The following is a 19,066-nucleotide window of genomic DNA, read 5'->3' as shown; positions in this document are numbered from 1 at the left end:
TGAAACATGAGAGACTTTTTTTGTTTTTTTTAATTTTTGGGTGAACTATCCATTTAAAGGATTAATTCACTTTCAATGAAAATTTCCTGATTAATTTACTCAACCCCATGTCATCCAAGATGTTCATGTCTTTCTTTCTTCAATCGAAAAGAAATGAAGGTTTTTGAGGAAAAGCTTCTAGGATTTTTTTTTCCATGTAGTGGACTTAACTGGGGTACAACGGGTTGAAGGTCCAAAGGGCAGTTTCAGTGCAGCTTTAAAGGGCTCTACATGATCCCAGACGAGGAATAAGGGTCTTATCTAGCGAAACGCTCCTCGAAAGTACCGCGGTAAGGTGAAAAACTCCATCTCATTCTCTGCTCCAACTTCAAAACCGTCCGACTCAAAAACCTTAATTTCTTTTCAACTGAAGAAAGAAAGACGAACATCTTGGATGACATGGGGGTGAGTAAATTATCAGGAAATTTTAATTCTGAAGTAAACTAATCCTTTAAGGTCAGGGATGTTATCAAAACCCTAACCAATAACTGCATAGCAATGATCTGGCAACCATCCACAACACTCTTGCGTCATGGCGAGTTTGTCACAGACAAAACACCGCTTACATTACCCTCAGAAAATATCAGTTTTATTACAGTATTTTCATTCTACAGAAGGTATATCAGATGGTGCTGAGCTAGTGTATCAAGCAGCATGATGTAATTATCATAATACCATGGTGACCAACCGGCAGTGTTTGGTTGCATGCATGTGTCTGACACCTATGGCATTTGCCGCGCTCCACAAATAAATCGGTGACTTAGCAGCATTATGTGCATCTCTTAATGAAACTAGTTTCAGACCAGCTTCCAAAATGCCATAACCTCATATCAAATGATCTAAAACTAAATGAATGTGAGCTTTAGAGATATTTAAGCACATATGTAGTGACTACAATGCTAATTTTTAGTTATAAAACAAGTATTAAGTAATTTTATTTTTTTTAAATGATATAAATGCACAGATGCAGTTCTACCATAGGCAGCTGAGGATACATTTATCCTTTTAAAAACCAACCAGATAAAGCCATCTTGGTAGAAAGGATTCAGATGTTGCCTTCTCCCTTTTTATACTGTCTGCGATGGTAGCATTTTTCCGGGCACAGCCATGTTGTAAAGGTATTGATGTGTTGGAGGTACTTGCTCTTTTGAAACCCGCACTCCTGTTCAGTTTACAGACTGTATCTTCTGTAGTGCATCTCTGCACCAGATGTTCTTGCAGTGTGTTTTCCTTGCTCGGCTGCGCACTTCGACTAAGGGAGAAAGAGAGAGAGAGAGAGAGAGGAGTGTGCAAAGTTGTGCCTCTAAAGCATTACAGTCATTGCGGTCATGCTGCCCTTGAATGTGAGGTTTCATCAATAATGGTGCTGGCATGATAAATCTGACCTTTGACCCTTTACTTCTATGGTCTAAATAAAAGTCACTTGGGAGAAATTCAAACATTATATGTGTACCAAACAATTAAACTTCATTAATAGCATCTGTTCTCTCTCCTTGGTTCTAAGGGACCTGCTGGAGATCAGGTTATGATGGTTTCTATTAATTTCTACAAATGGTTAATGTAGTGTTTTGAGGAATCTTCATAGGGTTAGAATGAAGAAAAGTTGGTAATGCCCATGTTTTGTTTTATTCACTTCATTTAACATGATGACCCTCTGCAAATGTGTCGATAGTCATTCAAGATCTGTTCCTTTGCAAACAAATAGGGACGGCTACCTTTATTTTTGCTTCCTAATCTAATGCTACATTAACCTTGACATGCTGTTACCTAACTAACAAGATCTCTGGTAATCTTTTCATCAAACTAATCAATTTTGGCTCACAAGTCTCCAATAGTTTAGCGCACAACAACTTTTAAATTGGCACCGTAATTAATTTAAAATGCGTATGTTCAAACAGCAGCTGTACAATGGTTTCAGAACAGCTGCAGTCATTTTTATCAGTTACTCTTTTGATTGCGTTTATCAAAATGGCTCTCGGTAATGGCTTTCTGTTTGTGCACGTGCACGTTGTCAGCACTCTGTGTGCTTCTCGCTCACACTCAGAGGCAAATTTAAGAGTTTGTCAGTTCACAACATGTTTGTATACAGTTAAGTGATGTCACATTACATTACACACCCTTAAGGTGCCAAAATCTGTGGCGAAACTCCCGATTGCGTAGATTCCTATCGAAGTGACTGGATTTCACTTGTGAGATTTCAAAACAATAGTAAATGTGATTGCACCTGTAGTTCATAAAGTTAGCGGTTTTATGCTTATTTTGTGTACCTTTGTCTCAAAATATTTAATCTCTATGCCATGTCCTAACCAAATGTTAAGTAAAATGCAAATCTATTTATTTCAAACTGGGATTGTGCATCTCAAAGATGCAGAGGACAAATGCAAGGATTTGTTAAAGTGACACTGTCAACTGCAAAGAAAATCTGGCTTTGTTTGTGCGTCAAAATTTTCAATTCACAGTATTCCCACTCTTTCAAAATTGCCCTGGCTCTTGCACATTCTCATCCATCAAACGCTCCGTCAAAGATTCCTCTAGTGTGTAGGCACTTAACAGAACATATCAGAACATATTTGATGTGTAATATACAATATACACTGGGCCACCCAGCCAATGCTACATTAAAATGAAACCAAGTAACTGACAAAATGTCCTGTTGCTTGCTGCTTGCTTAGGACAAAAACTCACATTAACATGAAAGAGCTTTTATTGCTTGTCACTTTATCGCATCACGTCTGGTGTCACGGAGTGACAGTTCTATCTTCTTTCTAGCCATCTGTTTCTCACGCTCTCTCTCCTCCTGATTTTTAAACACTCTCCCTTCCTCAGTTCAACGCAGGGCGTGAAACTGTTGTCCCTGCGCCATGCCGTACAAACACTTCAACTCAAAGAGACAAACCTGACCTTAGGCCAGCCCGGGGATCTGTGTGTATTTGTCTGTACTGTTCTCTCTCTCTTTCTTGTTGTGAGGACTTTGGGGGGATTTGAGGCCAGATGTGTTGACCAACACGAAGATGAACTCTGACAGCTGCTGCCTATTGTTTCTCTCTCTCTCTCTCTCTCTCTCTCCTCTCATTTAATGCTGGGACCCCTTTTTTTCCTTCCTGTGGCTATGTAATTGCTTTATTATTATTGGCTGCGTGATCTTATAGACTATTTGGGAGCAGACGTCACTGTTACGTCACGGCAGAAAAACAGTGGTAACAAGTGAAGGAAAACTGGCAAAATCTACAGAATCAGAGAAACACTGTCTAGTTTTGACTTTGGATGTCAGAATCGTAATGCAAAATAAAACGAGTATTCATTTGTATAGAATACTGGCGTCAAAGATGCCCTTTGAAGTTAAACGCAGATGTTTATGTTTGCAGGCCACTGACTGGACCGATGAAACCGGCGATGATTAGTCTACTATTAAATCATGAATTTCATGTCAACAATAGGTCTACATAATATTCACACATGCAGTTTGTAGGGGACATAATGTATTAGCCCTACAGTTACAGCATGAAATAATATTTAAACCTATAACATTTCACATAGATTTATCTCACAATTCGCACTTTTTTTTTTTTTGCACAACAAATTGTGGGATATAAACTCGAAACTCTGAGGAAAAAATCATTCTTTAATGTCATTATTGTTAATCAAACAGCAAAAGACAAAGAGAAAACATTTTGCTACAAGTGGAAGGAGGACATTATTTTAATTATATATTACTATGGCGCATCAATTTCTTAGAAATAATGATATGCATCGATAAATCGTTTGCACAAGAATATAAGAATTGTTCTTTTTGAGTTAATGGTGACTTTAATTTGTATAATTTAATTAAATTAATTTGTCCTATTTTATGTCATTATTTGTGATAGGCTTTATTTTTAATAACAAAAATAATTACTATATTATGAGATATCATTATCATGAAGTAAGACTTTGGTTGTATCGCCCACTCCTATTTTTCACTAATATTTGCATTTAAAAAAATACGTCATTTGGTTACTACACTGAACCAATGGCGTTTCGACATTGTCGTCATCACGACATTTTTGACTGGGTGAACTATCCCTTAGAGAGAAATGTGACTTCATGTGCCATGCCTAATTTCTTTTCCTCGTTCATTTCCCCCTTCCTCTCTTGGCCAGATGGAGGCTTATTTTTTGCGCCATGGCGAGCTATTTCCAGCTGCGTGGTGGTGTCAGCCGTTTTAGGAGCACTCACAAGGATGTGGAGGGGGAGGAGTTATGTCAGAGCAGCTCAATGAGTCATCCTCACTCCCACTGTATGTGTGTGTGAGGGGACTGCAGGGGAAATGTTGACATCTGGGTTTAAAGCTGAAGCCGCCATACCTCTGTCTTCCCTACAGAAATAGCAGTATACAATGTATCGGTCATTGAATGACTCTTCCGTGTCATTTGCTGTCACCTTGCTCGGTGTGTTTGTGCTCTGAGTGTGTGTTTGAATGCCACATTGTGTCTTTTCATAGTGTGTGTATCTGCTGTGCCTGCATGCTGAAGGCATGTGTTTGTGTGTGTATGCGTGTCCTGTGGCCTCTGTCTGGGGTCACTGTATGGTTCCATGGCTCATCTCACACATGATTGGTCAGGCTCTTTCTTGCAGACGTCTCTGCTTTGCCTCAGGATCACTTGACTCTTGGAATTCTAGTGAACTTCCTTCCAATCATTTGAGAGTAATGATCCATGGATGTTGTAAAACAAAATTTTATTTTTTGTAATGGAATGTTCAGGGTTCAATACAAGTTAAGCGTGACTCACATGGGTGCCCTAGGGCAAGGTCAGATATGAAGTGCCATGCACCTCAAAACATAAAAAAAATAATATAACATACTATGTACCTGTTCTTTAGAACATTGTATTCATCAAAGAATCCTGAAAAAGAAGTAAAATCAGCATATTTGAATGATTTTTTTAAGGATCGTGTGACACTGAAGACTGGAGTAATGATGCTGAAAATACAGCTTTGCCATCACAGGAATAAGTAACATTTTAAAATGCATTACAATAGAAAAGTTTTTACTGCATTTTTAATAAAAAAAAATATAGCTCACCTTTAACCATATTTATTTTAAAATCTGTCCTTCCAAAGATCAGCTCGGTTGTTTGTTCTCCCCTTTTTCCATCTCTTTCCCTCTGTCTGTGGCCTCCCTTTCTCATTTTTTTCATTCTGTTTCTCCATGCGTCACTGTTGTTCGTCACTGCTGATTTATTTTAAGAGGGCATTGTAATTTCAGTCTTAAATGCTGATTATTTTTTTAAGGCATCTCTGCAGCTGCATGAGTTTAAATTGCTCAGCGCGACTCTTGTGACTGATGTTGAGGGTCATCATACTCCAATTCCGACTGTCGTGCGAGACTTATACGCTCTTACTTGAGAGGCTGAAAGGTTTTCACCTCAATTATGCTCTTGACATGTACCAAACATTAATCTTTTCTCAGGTTTTTCAAATTTTTTTTGTGTCGTCAAGGTCCTTGTTTGTTGACTTAAGAATCTTTTGACTTGTTTAAATTTAGACTTGCTTTTCATGCAAAGTTTGAATACACTATAGCTGAATAGAACAGCTTTATCTGTTCTGAAGTTTACAGATGAAGTTTAGTTTGGTTTGGTTAAAGTTGGGGATTGGGGATGTCAATTTATGATCATTCCCATATTTGATCATCATTTAAATTAACAATCAATTATTCTTAACCTTAATACTAAAAGATGCGTCTATTGCAGTAGCATATAGTTACTGGCATGACAGGATATGCAAATGGCACTCAAAACGCCAGCTTTCTTGTCTGAATGAAATGTTTTTTTCTTAGTCTAAAAAGGCTATGAGTAGGATTGTAAAATGAATCGACTGATAATTTATGAATATTTATATGAATATTATAGGACTGCACGATTTATCGCAATTAAACTGCACACGATTTGGCAAAGGCTGCGATTATTTTATGCGCAGCTTGTCAGAGCTGTACGACTCTGTGATCAGTAGTAAATGCTTTTTACTATTTTCACCATTTGAAAGCCAGAGGGCGCTCTTGCGCAGAAACTCCAAATATGCCCTCTCGCCGAAGTAGATAACACGCATCATTCCAGGAAATCCCTATGGGCATCTTTTTTTTTTTTTTTTTTTTTTTTTTTTTTTTCTCTCTCTCTTTGTGTGTCTGCGTTTTGAGCCGCACACACCCATCCCAAAAATGAATGTTTTGTGGGTTAAATACAAATTAAAGATCTATGACATGCTGTCAGTTACCACTAAAAATGCATTGGCTCTTCTGCACAATATGAAAGGAAAACACAATATTCAATGAATGCATTGCAGTAAACATAAGATTGAGTTACATCTATTTTAATTATTTTTTACATCGATTTAAATGACTTTCAATATGCAGGTTTCCTGTTTGTTCTTTGTAAAAAAGGTGTCACGCTTCAGTACTCAAATTGCTCAAATGCCTAAATTGAACAACACATCTTTTACTTAAGTGACATTCTCTGAGTATTATCTGCCATTAATGGCAATCAAATGGACTAAAAGCGTATGCTTAATTAACAATTTACATGTGCAAAATGGCATCTAGAGCATCAAGATAAACAAATTAAGTGCAAATGGAGCTTTGACACTTTCTTTTTTTCCGCCTTTTTAATGTAACTCCCACATTTTTAATCTTTCCTCAGATTGCTTATATGGACTTGCATATCTTTCTGAACAATTAGTCCTTCTGATCAAAGACTAAAAACATGAACAGATGATTTAAAGGGGCTGTATTTGTTTAAAGGTGTAATTATTTATTAATTTATTTTACATTAGTTTCCTTTAACTTTTTTGTTAGATTGACAAAAATGGGTAAAACATACAAAATATAATGGAAAAAAGTCAAGTGAGTAAATTGACAATTTAAGTTTTTGTGTGAAATTTTTTAATATGTTCGTTCTAGACCCCTGTGCCAATCAGCTTGCTTCCTGTTAATCAGTATAGAGTGCTGCAGTGCTGCTAATGACGTTTTTGTTGGCCAACCCGGAAGTTAGAATTTTTTTCTCAACAAAAAACCTAATAGGATTTTTCCATTGGTTTATGGATTATTGCAGAAAATAAGGTCTGTGACGAACAAAAAGTTTGATTCTTAGACATTTTGTTCATCGTGATAATCTTCAAAAATGAACACATTTTGAAGCATAAATGAAATCGGCAGAAATCGCAAGCTAAATTGAACAACTGCACAGTAGCATGACTTGTCACCACCATTAAGCTTCTGACAAACATTAAAAATGTTTTCCCTGAAATTGCGAGTTATAATAGTTTACAAGAGCTTGATTATAAACGCAAGGCTGTGAAAGCGGACAAGTGGCATTTAGCCACTTGTTTGCAACTGCCTTTTAATAAGTAAAAGCTTTAAAAAAAATCACAAGAGGGTATTACTGATGTATTTTATATTGTAAAATAAAACGGGAAAATATCTTGAGCTAGTTCGCCACAGACCTTATTTTAATCATTTAACCAAAACCCCTTTTAAAAAAAAAAAACCCTTTGACTTCAGGACGATGGAACTGGAAGTGCTAAAATGCTAACTTGTTTTCTGGGTTTTGACCTACAAAAATACATCATCCTTGCATTACTGTATTTGTTGAGGGTGTTGATCGGTTGTTCCCTGACAGTGGAGAGAGCTCTCTCTGTCTCTCTCTCTCTGTCTCTCTCTCTCTCTCTCTCTCTGTCTGCTTCAGAGTCACATTCAATCCTTTGACCATTTATCACCTGAAGATAATAAGATTGGCTAATGAGAAAAAGAGAGAGAGAGAGAATCAGGAATGAAAATGCGAGTGGTGCATATAGGTACGAGACAAAGAAATCTATGTATGTGTGAGAGGTGTGTGTGATTTAAACATCAGGAACTAAGGTGTGTTGCATGACATGCCACTCTTAGATAATACATTAGGCTTGATTGAAGGCAAAACGAACATGTCATTTACGCTCCCTCATTTTGTTCCAAACGTGTGACTTTCTTCTATGGGCTTCAAAAGTGGAAAGATTGTAGCAATTCCACATACTTTGTAATGAGCACTGGGACTGTCCAGCTAAAAAAAAAAAGCACCATTAAAGTATCATATAAGTAGTTCATATGATGTGTGCACTAATGTTGTCAAAAGTACCGACTTCGATACAAAGTCGATACTGACATTTTAAAAATGTGACCGGTCCGCTGATAGACGCCTGCTTTCAAATGCTCCAGTGTAAGCGCTCAGTGAAGAGCGTCACTGATGTCTATTTACAACATGTTTTTGAAGCGTTGATCATTGTAGCCAATCACAGACATATCTGCACGTGAACACAGTGGCCAATCAGAGGTGTTTACAAATCCATTCAACAGAGCTCAAAGTGTGACATCTTTTAAAATTTCAGTATTGACCTTGGTATTGAAGTCGCTACTTGTAATGACACTAGTGTGCACTATATTCTAAAAGTCAATAAGTCTTCTGAAGCGGTGCTAGGGTCACTAACAAGTAAGAATGTCTAAAATCTAATAATTTAAGAGACTTACTGATTTTGAGTCATATTTTAAAACCACTTCACTGCTCCAATTACACGTTCAGGTCAAGATTTGTGTCAGTAATTTTATACGTCATTGGTTCTTTAGAGAAGATGGTCAGACTTAACTGCGCAGAGTTGGAATATAGACATGGAACTATTTTTATAGATCAACAGCACCAGTCCACATTTTGAAAGACCCTCTGAAAGAAAATCATTTGATTTTGAATAACATGAAGGCGTTCAAAGTTTGAGTTAACTAAACTTTAAGTGTTGTAATAGTAATTTTCCCCTAATGTAGCCACACATGATTGTTTTGCTTGTCGTACCTGACTGATGGTTGCTCAGGTCTTGTTCTGTCCTGTTAGCCTTTGCAGAATGAAACCATTCTTGCGCTCACCGCATGCAGCCAAACCGTCATTTTTAGGAGCCAGTAACAGGCAAACATCGGCATGTCAGCCAGGCGCAGAAATCCTCATTTCTCCTCACACGGTTCAGTAACCAGCCTTCCATGTCTTTGCAGAACACACTTGAGTTGCTCAATACAATGACAAAGACTTTTTATCTTGACAATCGACACCAAGCTTTTTGTCGTCCACTAATTTTGCTATTCAGCAGCGTTACAACTGCCTAGTGGACATAATAAGATGAAAATATTGAATTTGTTTATTGCTTAAGATTCAAAGGATCATTTGCTTCTTGATTTTGAGTGTTTTATCAGTGACATACGGCGCTTGCATGTTACAGCTTCAATTAGTACATTAATCCCATCACACGGGTCATATATTGCATGATTTCAGGCTGCTTGTATTCAAAACAGAAGCACAGATTGCTGTATTTGTGTATGTAACGTGCTTGCTGACATTCATGATCAACTAGCAAAACCCTGAACACTCGCTCTTACCAACACTTACACAAAAACACACACTCTAACGCACAACTGCATGGCCTCCCTCTGCTTTTCTTGCTTGGGGGAAAGGAATTGCCGTGGATATTTATAGACAGGCTCGAAATGGGTTGTCCTCTCTTTCACCGTCAGGGGTTTCTGTCTGTATTATATTCCATCGGCACAGTTCTTTAGCCGTCCTGAAAGATGTCTCTGCGCATTAAATGCAACGTCTCACTCTCAGAACTGGGTGGTCGATACAGTTTTATTTTATATTAAATATCAGACCACGTGGGTGCAGATGATGTGGTTTTAGGTGAGTTATTTGCAGCACAGATAAACGTTTACTGGAATCAGAGCGTGAGGATTTAAAACTCCCTGAGATTTATGCTTTTTAAGTCAATATGCTTTTATTCGCCCTAAGATTTGGTCTTTGGGGTTAACAGTCCGATCTCTCTCATCTCTCCCACAAGCTACGCCTCATCCTGACTCTGTTGTTAGTAGTCTCTCTCTAGTTTGTTTTTCCTTTAAGCAAGTTGTTGCCTGGATTCAGCCAATTCTAAAAAATTCAGTAGCTGTAGAGCAATATCGGCACATGATTCTTAAAGGGATAGTTCACTTATAATAAAAATAAAATTGTAATTTAATCACCCTCTTGTTGTTCTGTCAGACTGAATTTCGTGAAACATAAAAGGAGATATTTTAATTAATATATAGATATTTAATTACTGGTTTCTTTTTCCATACAGTTAAAATGAATGGGAAGCAGAGCTTTTCTAACGGTTATAAAGGACTTTATTTCAAATATTTCAAAGCAATGCAATAGTTTGTTCAGCCAAAATAAAAATAAGTTTTTATTCCCTAATAACTTTTCTCTTGACCAGTCTGTTAACAGTTCTGACTTGATCATTGAATCAATGATTTCAACTTAAGGACTGAATCAGTCCAAAGAATGAGCAAATCAAACTGGTTTTATTAACTGGATCTACTGTTTCATTGAAAAGATGGAGTGATTTGCTTAGGTCCTGTTTACACCTGGAATTAAGATGCGTGTTGGTCGATTGGATCACAAATGAATGACGTTAAATACAGGTGTAAATGGGGTGTAAAAAGTTTTGAGCTTGTCCACTTCCATAGGTAGTCAAAAACGCATTTGACCAGATTGCTTTCATGGTGTAGACGCTCATGTGGTTGAATGTTTTCGAACAACCACTAGAAGACTAAACATTATGGAGCAACCTAGCCAGACGGAATTTAAACTTTGTCGGCTGAAGACCCAAGTTTGGTTTGAAGACGAAAAACGTACCAAGCACAATGTTCTCAACATTCCTGGTGTGGTCTTGCGGTGGTCAGTGCAGAAACAAAATGATGCTCTGTTTTTCCGTCATCTCCAAGTGTTCATATGTAATTTGCGCAAGCTTATTTTGTCTATTAGATCTGAAAAAAACCCATACATATAGCCTTCCCTCGAAGAAAGCTGGACAGAAGTGGTTGAAAGTGGACAAAAGAGACGGATTAAAATACCAGATGTAAATGGTTATGTCTCCCTCGTCTACTTGTGATCTGATTGACAAATGCAACAAGGCCTGAATGTTCCTTTGTACAATACAAAAGAAACAACAACTTTTTTCTACTTCAGGTAGAGTGGCTCTGAACTTGAGAACTAAATCAGACTGGTTCTGTTAACTAGATCTACTGATTCACTATAAAAGATGGAGCCATTTGGTTAGTGTTCCTTCCCTCAACACACACATTACCTTTTTTCCTATTTTATGCAGAGTGGCTCTGAATGTAGTCAATGTTGTGTGTTAATTCATACTGTCATGGCCTCAGCTGCGATATGGGAGCTCGAATATTGAACAGACTGAGTGTTTTTTGGCATTTCTCTGGGAAAATAACAGCCTTTTTTCCCTTTCTTATGAAAAATGTAAATGAGGTTCTATTTCTAGTATATCAATGTGTGTGGCAGTGAGCATCTCGTATAGCTTGCGGAGTCACATGCCTGGCACACCAAGAGATCGAGACAATGAGACGTGTCATCTACCAATCCTGACACATTAGCATGGCTGTGTGGGAAAAGGAAGGATATTAGGTTTTAAGAGAATGGTAAAATTGGAAAGATGGTGAGGGGGAGGAAGACAGGAAGCTCCAAACCTCATTTTGGTAGGAAGTCATATGAGAGACTAAGGAAGTGATTAAATGTTGTTCCTGTTTGGGACGGAAGGCTATTTTTCACTTGTTATGTGATATTGACTTTGTCTGTCTTTCTCTCTCTCTCTCTCTCTCTTTTTGCCTATTCTGTCTGACTCTACAGGAGAAGAACAAGGACAAAGACAAGCGTTTCCGTCCACTCTACGACATTCCTTACATGTTTGAGGCTCGGGAATTCTTGAGAAAGAAGCTCATTGGCAAGAAGGTGAGAGACTGACATTCTCGCACAGACGTTATGCCTTATTCTTTCTGTATAAAAGTTTCTTTCCATGTTGCATATGGAAGCGGAGTTGTTTTCTTTCTGAGTTTCTATATTCTGTTTGGAGTCACTAAGCAGATTGACCACACAGACCTTGAACACGTAGAATTTATTCATAGAACCTCAAATGTTTTTTTTTTTTTTTTTCCCTCCTCCCTTTTATTTATTTTTTATTTTTTTTTGCAAAGAATTGCAAAGCACAGGGTATTGACATGAGAACTGTTGATGTATTTAGACACAAATATGTGCACACTAGTGCCCTTGCAGTCATACAGTATATTTTCAATACTTATTCCCCACAATATTCTATCAGTATTTTTATTAGGTCTTCATTATGTCCCAAAATGTGAAAATAAGGAAGATAAAGAAAAATGTTCCCATTATGAATTAATTTGATAATAAAAAGTCTCAGTATGACAGATGAAGGGGGTGGGTTGAAAAATGAAGAGCGTTTCAGCTAGGAAAGTCGTTTCTAAGGTGGAGCAAGTTATTATATTTTGATGCAATATTATAGAGAGAAATTATATTAGGGCTGTCAAAAATAATGTTTATTTTTGCGATTTTATTTTATTTTTTTCAGTTTAACGTGTTAAAAATATATATTTTTGAACAGACAAAACCACAAAATTATGTAAAAATTCCTATTTTGTTGAGTTTCCTGTCTAAAATGTGTTGTGTCAAATGAATGTAAAAGTAAAATAGAATAATTTAATAGAACCTAGATAGATGAATGCTCTGAGAAGTTGTTAGTTCATTTAACATGCATCAATGAATCACTCACAAAAAAGCAGGGATGTGTATTAAGAAAGTACATGGGCTGATTTAAAAAAATATTTTGAAGTAACTAAAACATGAAGGGTTTCCATCTGTGTCACTCATAACAAACAGAAATACTTTGCATCAAAAGTTGCAGTTTTAATTGGGACAGCAGGGTATAAACTGGTGTGGGGTGTTCTGAAAATTCTGTCATATTGGGACTTATTAAAATATGATAGACAGATTGTAAAGCTGCACATTGTCTGTTCATGACTTCTCTCACCCAAACAATTCAGTGTTTATGTGCAGAATATCGAAAAGCGCAGCCTGCTAGATTTAACACCAAAGAAATATGACAGCACATTTCCTCGCACACAGACATTTTCTCATAAATGATCACCAGAAGCGTGGATTACTAATGCAGCTTTATATTGTCCTTGTATGATCGTAAGGCAGCTCCTAGAAACCAATATTTTATTGCCTCTTCTTTTTACAGAAGTCTGGTTCACTGACCTGGAATCATTCAAATATTCCGACACTAGAGACGGGAAATGGAAAGCAACGAGTTTAATCTCAGATCGGATTTTTTGCATTTCCCCGTGTATGCACTCAGCGGTAGTCAACAAGATTTATACAACGCACTGTGTGATAAGATGCCAGTTTGCATATTAATGCAAACAGTGTGGAAATGTTTGAATTCATTCAGAATTTATCCCGCTCAAGAAGATATGAGTGTGGCAATCATTCAATTTTGGCTCATTAAGTGTCAGAAGTGCTTCAACTTAAATTAGTAGTGTATAGAGTTAATCATATTTGATCTTCAGAGTCAAACTTAGCATTTCTTAACTATTTCTGGGTTAATTATTTTTTTTTTTTTAGATGAAATTGAGGTTGTAATTCAGTATTGGGATGGACCAAATGCAAGAGTTAAAGCAATGGTCAATGAAACACATGTTGATTGAACACTATTGTGAATATTGGGTTGACAGTGGTTACAGCAATGAGTTTTTAAATAAAAAGCAATCACTCGTTAACAGGCTTTTAGTTGTTGCTAGGACACAATGTGGTGTGAGGATGAGGCCTTGTACTGAGGCATGCCGCATTTTAGCATCTCCCCTGCTGCCCTGGCAACAGCCATGGAAAATGTAATGTTCCAACTGTTTAAAAGAGAAATGAAATCTGGGCAATTATATAAGTTCATAACTATAAAATGGGGCCGTTGTTAAAGACTGATTGTTTTGTTGCTGGAAAAATAGAAATCTAATGGCTCATTTCTGCCAGATCACGGCAGAAGGGATGATTTTATGCATAGAACCTTTTGATTTTCAGAGTTTCTGGCATTTAAAGGGGCTTTCGCACTGAATAGTTCTAGAAACTCAGTTCTAGCCACTAGGATAGTTCCCCGAGAACTAATTTCTACCCCGGGCCATGTTCCTGGTTGCATTTGTACCAGGAATAGGAACTCAGAAGCGGCAGACAGCGGCGTCTTTAAGTGCGGCATTTACAAATGCTAAAGCTGTGTTTGTTGTGGGTTTCCTGATAATGGCGATGGAATGTAAACGCATAATTTATGGAAAGTGGGGCTAAGAGACGAAATGACAACTTTTAGTATTACATATCATTGAGGTTGAGAAAAGAACACAACCCTGCAGACAACAGGTAAATGCTGTTATCGCTGTTTCCCATGATCGTGAAGTAAACATACACTCACATCACTGAGAGTTCCTATAGTGCTGGTTTAGACCCTACTCTAAAGTAGGAGCTAATTTAGTTCCCCCAACTAAAATTGTTCCTAGTTCCTGCGGTGCGAACACGGCAAGTTCTAGGAATAGTGGCATAGTTCTAGGAACTATGAAAAGATTCCTCTGTTGCGAAAGCCCCTTGAGATGCCGTTCGTTCTCTACGGGCTGCATTCCAGTTGGTCATGAGAGGCAAATAGTACCTGACTTTTGTTTCCAGAGTATTAGCATGAGAGCTTGAGCTGATTTTGATGGATTTGTTGGTGTTTTATCCATCTTCTGTCACTTTAACATGGCCGTAGTCTTCAAAAAGAGGCCCTCGAAGAGGTTAAAGGTCAGCTTTTTTTAAATTGTCAGAGTATGTGATCAATATCAGAGTTCAATGGCACGAGAAGATGAAAGGAAAGGAGGTAGACGAGCTCCATCCAAGTGTTGTAGCTCTGGAATGGAAAAACTTGGAGCATGGCGTCCATTTCAGATCGTGTTCTCTTCTTTTGAAAGGAGGGAGAGAATGAGTGGCATTCACTAGCAGTGGGTAATGGAAGAAGTGCATTTTCTCCTCTCGGTATTGAAACAGAACTTTCCAGTGACATAATCCAAAGCTAGATTTGGCTAACTTTCTAAGTAGCGCCTCTGTAGAGGGTCTCTGCCTCAGCGAAAAAGTCAAATGAAAATGTTGCATTAATCCACTTATCAGGAAAGAGCACGTTTGGATAATCCTGCCCGCTCAAAGTGCCTCCTGTTATGTGTGTGTGTGCATGCGCGTGTGTGTGTGAGGGGTGTGAACAAGAGGCAGTGACTGAGTGGAATGTCAGTGTCAAGTGTTTGATGTCTGTGTTTATGCAGGTATGTTCCATAAGTTATGCTTTGTTTATTAGTTGGTTCATTTGTATGGAAGAGGACGTGCTGAGTTTTCGCATGTTACCCTGATGCACATTGCTGCAGCCACGGCAGAGCAGTGCAGACTTCATTCATCTTTTTTCCTCAATTTGGCTTCTGCTTTAGAGGGAATTACAGTGGCATGTGAGACTAGCAGCTCACTTTTAATCCATGAAATATGTATTACAGAGTTTCCTGACTACACCTACCCTCACCGCATTAGACTCCACTCACAGGGACTTAAGCTTGCAGAGAGCAGGTTTGACTCTGTACATCTCGTATGCATGTGCATGTACGATTAGGATGCATTCACACTAGAGCTTTTGGTGTGGAACCGTGTCCATTTGTGATCCACATTCGGTTGGCATTCATAACAATTGTCAAGCATACATGAGTCCACATAAAATGGAGGACTAGAATGCACTCAGTCATTCAATCCGGACAACATTGGTTGCAGAATGTCTTTCTTTTTTTATTTTTAATATAACCGGTTCTGAATTTTCCTGGTTGCTATGAGTGCAGTCTGTCACGCGCAACGTCATGCCTACTTGTCTCCAGATAAACTGCATTCAGAGAGCAGTTCACATGGTTTTGATGATAAATCTGACTTTCAAAATCTTACTGATAAATCATACTGACAAAAACATAAACAGTAAAGCTGGCATCTCCTCTTCCTGAGTCATTATCTAATTACTCATGGTGGTATTCACACTGATGAGTCAAACATACCACCGTTTGGACCCTAAAGTACAATATGTAAAGAGTCCATTAGGGGAGGGGGTGAATCCATCTCTAGTTTGGACAAAGCAGTCAAACCAAGTGTGAAAGCATCTGTACATTGCTGTACATGGACCAGCTCAATCTCTTTGCATTTCCCTTAGACATTTCAGTGGATATGTCCCCGTTTTGATGGATGCTTCGCAATTAGCACCCTTTCTGTCTTTATCCTCTTCCACCTGGTTCTGTCTGGGCTTTTTTCAAACTTTCCATTGCTGTTGTCCTTTGATCAGATCTTTCTATTCAGGCATGACTCTAAAAGCCCATTTAATGTGTCATCTGCTTCCCACATGTGCCGCCACTTCTTGCTTTTCTCATTCATTTTGTTTCTCCATAAGCACTTTTGCTCCTCTGAACGAGCGGGAATCGTTTGCGCTTTGTGTTTCTTAAGAAGGGCATGTTGTCGTTCAACCAAGCTCATTACTCCTGCCCAATGGTGCAGAGCTGTCTCTGCCTTTCAGAGAGGGAACTGGAGAGAGTAGAAGTAGGGGATGAAAATGCAATTATTTTGTGCTTTATTTGTTGATGAAGCACTAAACTCCTGGGGTAAGAAAATGAGTGTCCACAGGTTTCCCCCACCTAATGAACTTCCATTATGTCCACTAGACTGAGTTACATTGTCATTTTGAGACAAATGAATTGGAGGGGATAGATGGATTGAATTCCAGAAGTAGAGACATACAACTTTAGGAATTCGTTCAGAGCATGTAACTTTCTCACCCTTTGCCTTATTGTGCAATGTCACATTTCTGTCTTATTACTGTAAATCTATATTCACATATTATGTAGAACATAACCACAATACGTTTGTTTTAATGTGAGCACCATTGTTAGTGCTATTGGCAGCTGTTTACCATTGTAGCTGGGTGAGAATTCAGAAAAGTTAACTTAGTAATTTTGGTTTTGCTACCTTAGCTTTGAAGAATAGCACTTTCAATGACATTTTAAGTGTTTAAGTTTCCTATAATGTTAAGCAGAATCAGTAATTGTTTTATTTAAATTTAATTTGATTAAATAATCAATATACTACTGCATTAAAAATATATATTTTTATGCATTTATTTGTTTGCAAAATTATTTTGTGTATTAAATTTATTCTAGATGGTTTCAAATTTCTTTTTTTTTTCTCTCTGTCCAATTTGTTAAACTGTAGATTTTTCATTTGAGAATAAATGGCTGATATTTAAAGTAAATATTATAATAAGAACTTATAATAATACCTGGGTAATTGAGTAATTTCAAATAGTACATGTTGTACAGGGTTGCTTTACCTGTTAAGACTCAGGATGCCACATCAAAAGAGACCAGTCTCATTATTTTTGACCAAATGTTTTAATAGTTTTAAGCAAAATAGATGTGCTTTTAGGCCATGCTTATTCTAACACACAATTTTTAGGTTGAATACATTTAAAATGTTGCAAAATACAGCCTCACCAGCCTGACTTGCCATCAAATTTGTTTATTCGAGAGAATGGTTTGACTAATCAAATTGAATTCACTAACTTTTTATCTGCTTTGTCTGAAGATGGTCTGTTTCGATGTGTGGAAATGGTGGAAACATTTGCATAATGCAAAATGACAGCATAAAATTCAATCGACATAAACTAAAGTCTGTGATTTAATATTAGCCGATATTAAACAATCTATTACTAAATTAAGGTGACAAGCGTGAATAATGGTAAAAAAATATTAGTCAATATTAGTTGCGAAGGGGCAGAACATTTCTGGAACTTAACAGGAATTATGGGAAATTATACATTAGTTATTTATACAAACATGTTGAATATAAGCATACCCCCCCCCCCCCCCCCCAAAAAAAAATCCCATTAAAATTGTAAAATGAAAGCAGATTCAGGGGTATGGACTCAATAACCCTGCAGTAAATATTGTGCTGTATGCATGTGATTTGAGAGAAATTGAATTGAATTTGCATTAAAACTGGTTGTTTTAACTAAGATTATGCTGCAAGATGTAGGCTAACCTGCAATTTTGAACATTTCCAGTTTATTCCCATTAATTCCCATATATTCCTGTTAATTCCCATAGAAAGTTTCCAACTTTGAGAACTCCCAGAATTTTGCAATCCTTGTCTCTACTGACGACCAAATCACGAAGTTTAAGTGCCATTGAGTGCAGTTCTTTGTTGTATACCCAAGATTGTAAAACTTTCCACACAAACCTCAGCCTCTCAAAATTCTCTGTCAACAACCCTGGAAAGATTCAGAAAGAAATCCTCTCCAAATTTATAGGGCATAGTTTAGTTTTAGACTGAAAATTCTGAAATTATTGTTCCTGAACATATGGTTCGCTCTCGTCATCCTTTGGACGGGGCCCTTTAGATTGGAGGGAAGTGTTTTGACACATTAGTTGTGCCTCATTTCTCTAAGGTAGCTTTACACACATGCACTAATGAATTGAGGTCGTGCATTCTTTAACAGGATGCAATCAATCCACACACTCGAAGAGGACCGTGGATGGGGCGTTCGGTCACGTGAAGTCTTTGTCCTTGGATTGTTATTGGTGCCATCCCGATTAATGACTGATCTTCCCCCCTGCATGTCAAGACAGATGGGAGATCCGGCTTACTATTTCAGATTAGCTTCCAACCCTCTGTTTGCTCTGAACTGATTGAACGGTATTGCCTGGATCACAGTCTCCTATCTCTGAATATCTCAACGCCGCTTCTTTATTTGCTCCGAGCTAACAAGAATACACCACATGCGGTGGCCCCTCCGGGATGATCCTATGACCTCAGACAGAGTTTGACACAAATGGAGTCGATTTCTTAACCTGAAGCAGTTTGGTGTGAAATAATCCGATTTGGTTATCCTCTTCACTTCCACTTTCTATCGTAGTCGAGCGAAATAGTTACCGGTCCCCGCCTCTTTCTCGCTTTGTGATAAACAGTTTCCATGTTTGGTCTGGCTTCCTCTGGGGAGATCTATGGTCTAGCCTGACATGATTCACACTGACTCAGGGTGACCTTGGAAAGTAGCCCGCAGT

General features: G+C 37.8%; 1 protein-coding gene across 1 annotated transcript in view; it reads left to right on the top strand.

The window, feature by feature from the left end:
• The window catches only part of snd1 (staphylococcal nuclease and tudor domain containing 1), a 184,031-nt gene that overhangs the window by 28,664 nt on the left and 136,301 nt on the right, over positions 1-19,066 (top strand). Inside the window, exon 11 of the mRNA XM_048157179.1 lies at positions 11,757-11,858. Within this exon, the coding sequence (XP_048013136.1) occupies positions 11,757-11,858 (102 nt within the window). The remainder of the gene's footprint in view (positions 1-11,756; positions 11,859-19,066) is intronic.

This window comes from Megalobrama amblycephala, linkage group LG14, assembly GCF_018812025.1.
Source record: "Megalobrama amblycephala isolate DHTTF-2021 linkage group LG14, ASM1881202v1, whole genome shotgun sequence".
Classification (NCBI taxonomy): domain Eukaryota; kingdom Metazoa; phylum Chordata; class Actinopteri; order Cypriniformes; family Xenocyprididae; genus Megalobrama; species Megalobrama amblycephala.
The sequence above is the reverse complement of the archived record's forward strand: the minus strand, read 5'-3'. Positions and strand labels throughout refer to the sequence as shown.